The sequence below is a fragment of the Theobroma umbraticum genome, unplaced genomic scaffold, assembly GCF_002168275.2.
Source record: "Theobroma umbraticum cultivar Fairchild unplaced genomic scaffold, ASM216827v3 scaffold_56.0, whole genome shotgun sequence".
Lineage (NCBI taxonomy): Eukaryota > Viridiplantae > Streptophyta > Magnoliopsida > Malvales > Malvaceae > Theobroma > Theobroma umbraticum.
This window is the reverse complement of record NW_018397256.1, coordinates 3,332,284-3,333,464: the sequence shown is the minus strand read 5'-3', so window position 1 is coordinate 3,333,464 and position 1,181 is coordinate 3,332,284. Positions and strand designations below refer to the sequence as shown.

The following is a 1,181-nucleotide window of genomic DNA, read 5'->3' as shown; positions in this document are numbered from 1 at the left end:
AGCTTAGATGTAGGGATGTCCAAGCATATAATTTGGGGAATATGTCCAGGAAAAATGCCTAGAACAGAACTTCACATCCTGTTCGAACCACTCAATTAAGGTTGATTTTCTTTTTGATTTTTTTTGGTGTCATTGTATTTGCTTTTTCTGTTACCAAAAGAAATTCCTTATTTTCCAGTAATCACGTGGAAAATACGAGCTAATTTCATTGACATAGAACACTGTTCATGTACATCTTATGAAGCTCCACATCTGCTGCCATAATACAAGAATGGGAAGCTCAAGTTATTGCTAAACTTAAGGAAAATTTTTAACCCTCCATCAGTTATTGCCACTATTATGTAGACATTGAGCAAAGGAGACACCATTGGAGCTGCTTCCTAACAATTTCCTGGGAGCGAATGGCTTGTTTTCCCCCATGGTTAACCCTGGGACTTAGGTCAAATCTTTTATATAGGTAAAGATTATTCTCTTGTATAACACAAAGGTATGTATTATAAAAAAGAAAGAAAAATCTTAAGAAGCAAAAATCCAAAGAAACAGCTATGAAGCTTACTAAATTATAAGAGAAATCCACTCTCTGCTGCATCACAAACAGGTCCTTCAAATCTTTGTCATTTTCCACTGAAGGTGCTAAGCCCTTTTTCTATACAGTACCTTTGATAATTTACGTTTCATACAACAATTCTAAATTTTGATTCATGGCACTGAGTCAAAATTTTCCTTAATTCTAGAACCCGACCATTTGATGATCATAGCTTCTCTGGAATTTAAACATTTCTATTCAGTGATTATTTCTGCTAAGCCTCCTCCAAAACCAGGTCCCAAATGTCCATGCTTACCACAGCATTCTTTCATATAGCTCTTGCAACAACCACCAAATTCTCTCTTCTGCGCAGAAGTTCCGTACAAAGCTTTAGTCAGCCTCAAGTAGTGCCTGGACTGATTGGAATGTCTATTGCAGTGTGAGGTGGCTGATCACTGTAGTCTATACAGCACTTGTGTGGATCAGAATGAGCCTTTGGATTTAGGCTCTCCGAACAACTATGTTCTACCAAGTTTCCTAAAGCTTTATCGTTACTATGGTTCTTAACACGGTTCTCACCGCAATGAATAGAACGACAACGACCAATTTTGGTCTCTCGCTGGTCTTCTTCTATGCAGCAACTAGCTTTTCTGCA

The 1,181-nt window shown here is 37.8% G+C and overlaps 1 protein-coding gene across 1 annotated transcript in view; it reads right to left on the bottom strand.

The window, feature by feature from the left end:
• Positions 1-530: 530 nt before the first annotated feature.
• The window catches only part of LOC149527502 (uncharacterized), a 6,764-nt gene continuing 6,113 nt past the window's right edge, over positions 531-1,181 (bottom strand). Inside the window, 2 exon segments of the mRNA XM_089782549.1 lie at positions 531-930; positions 933-1,176. Of these exon segments, the coding sequence (XP_089638675.1) occupies positions 781-930; positions 933-1,176 (394 nt within the window). The 3' untranslated portion in view covers positions 531-780.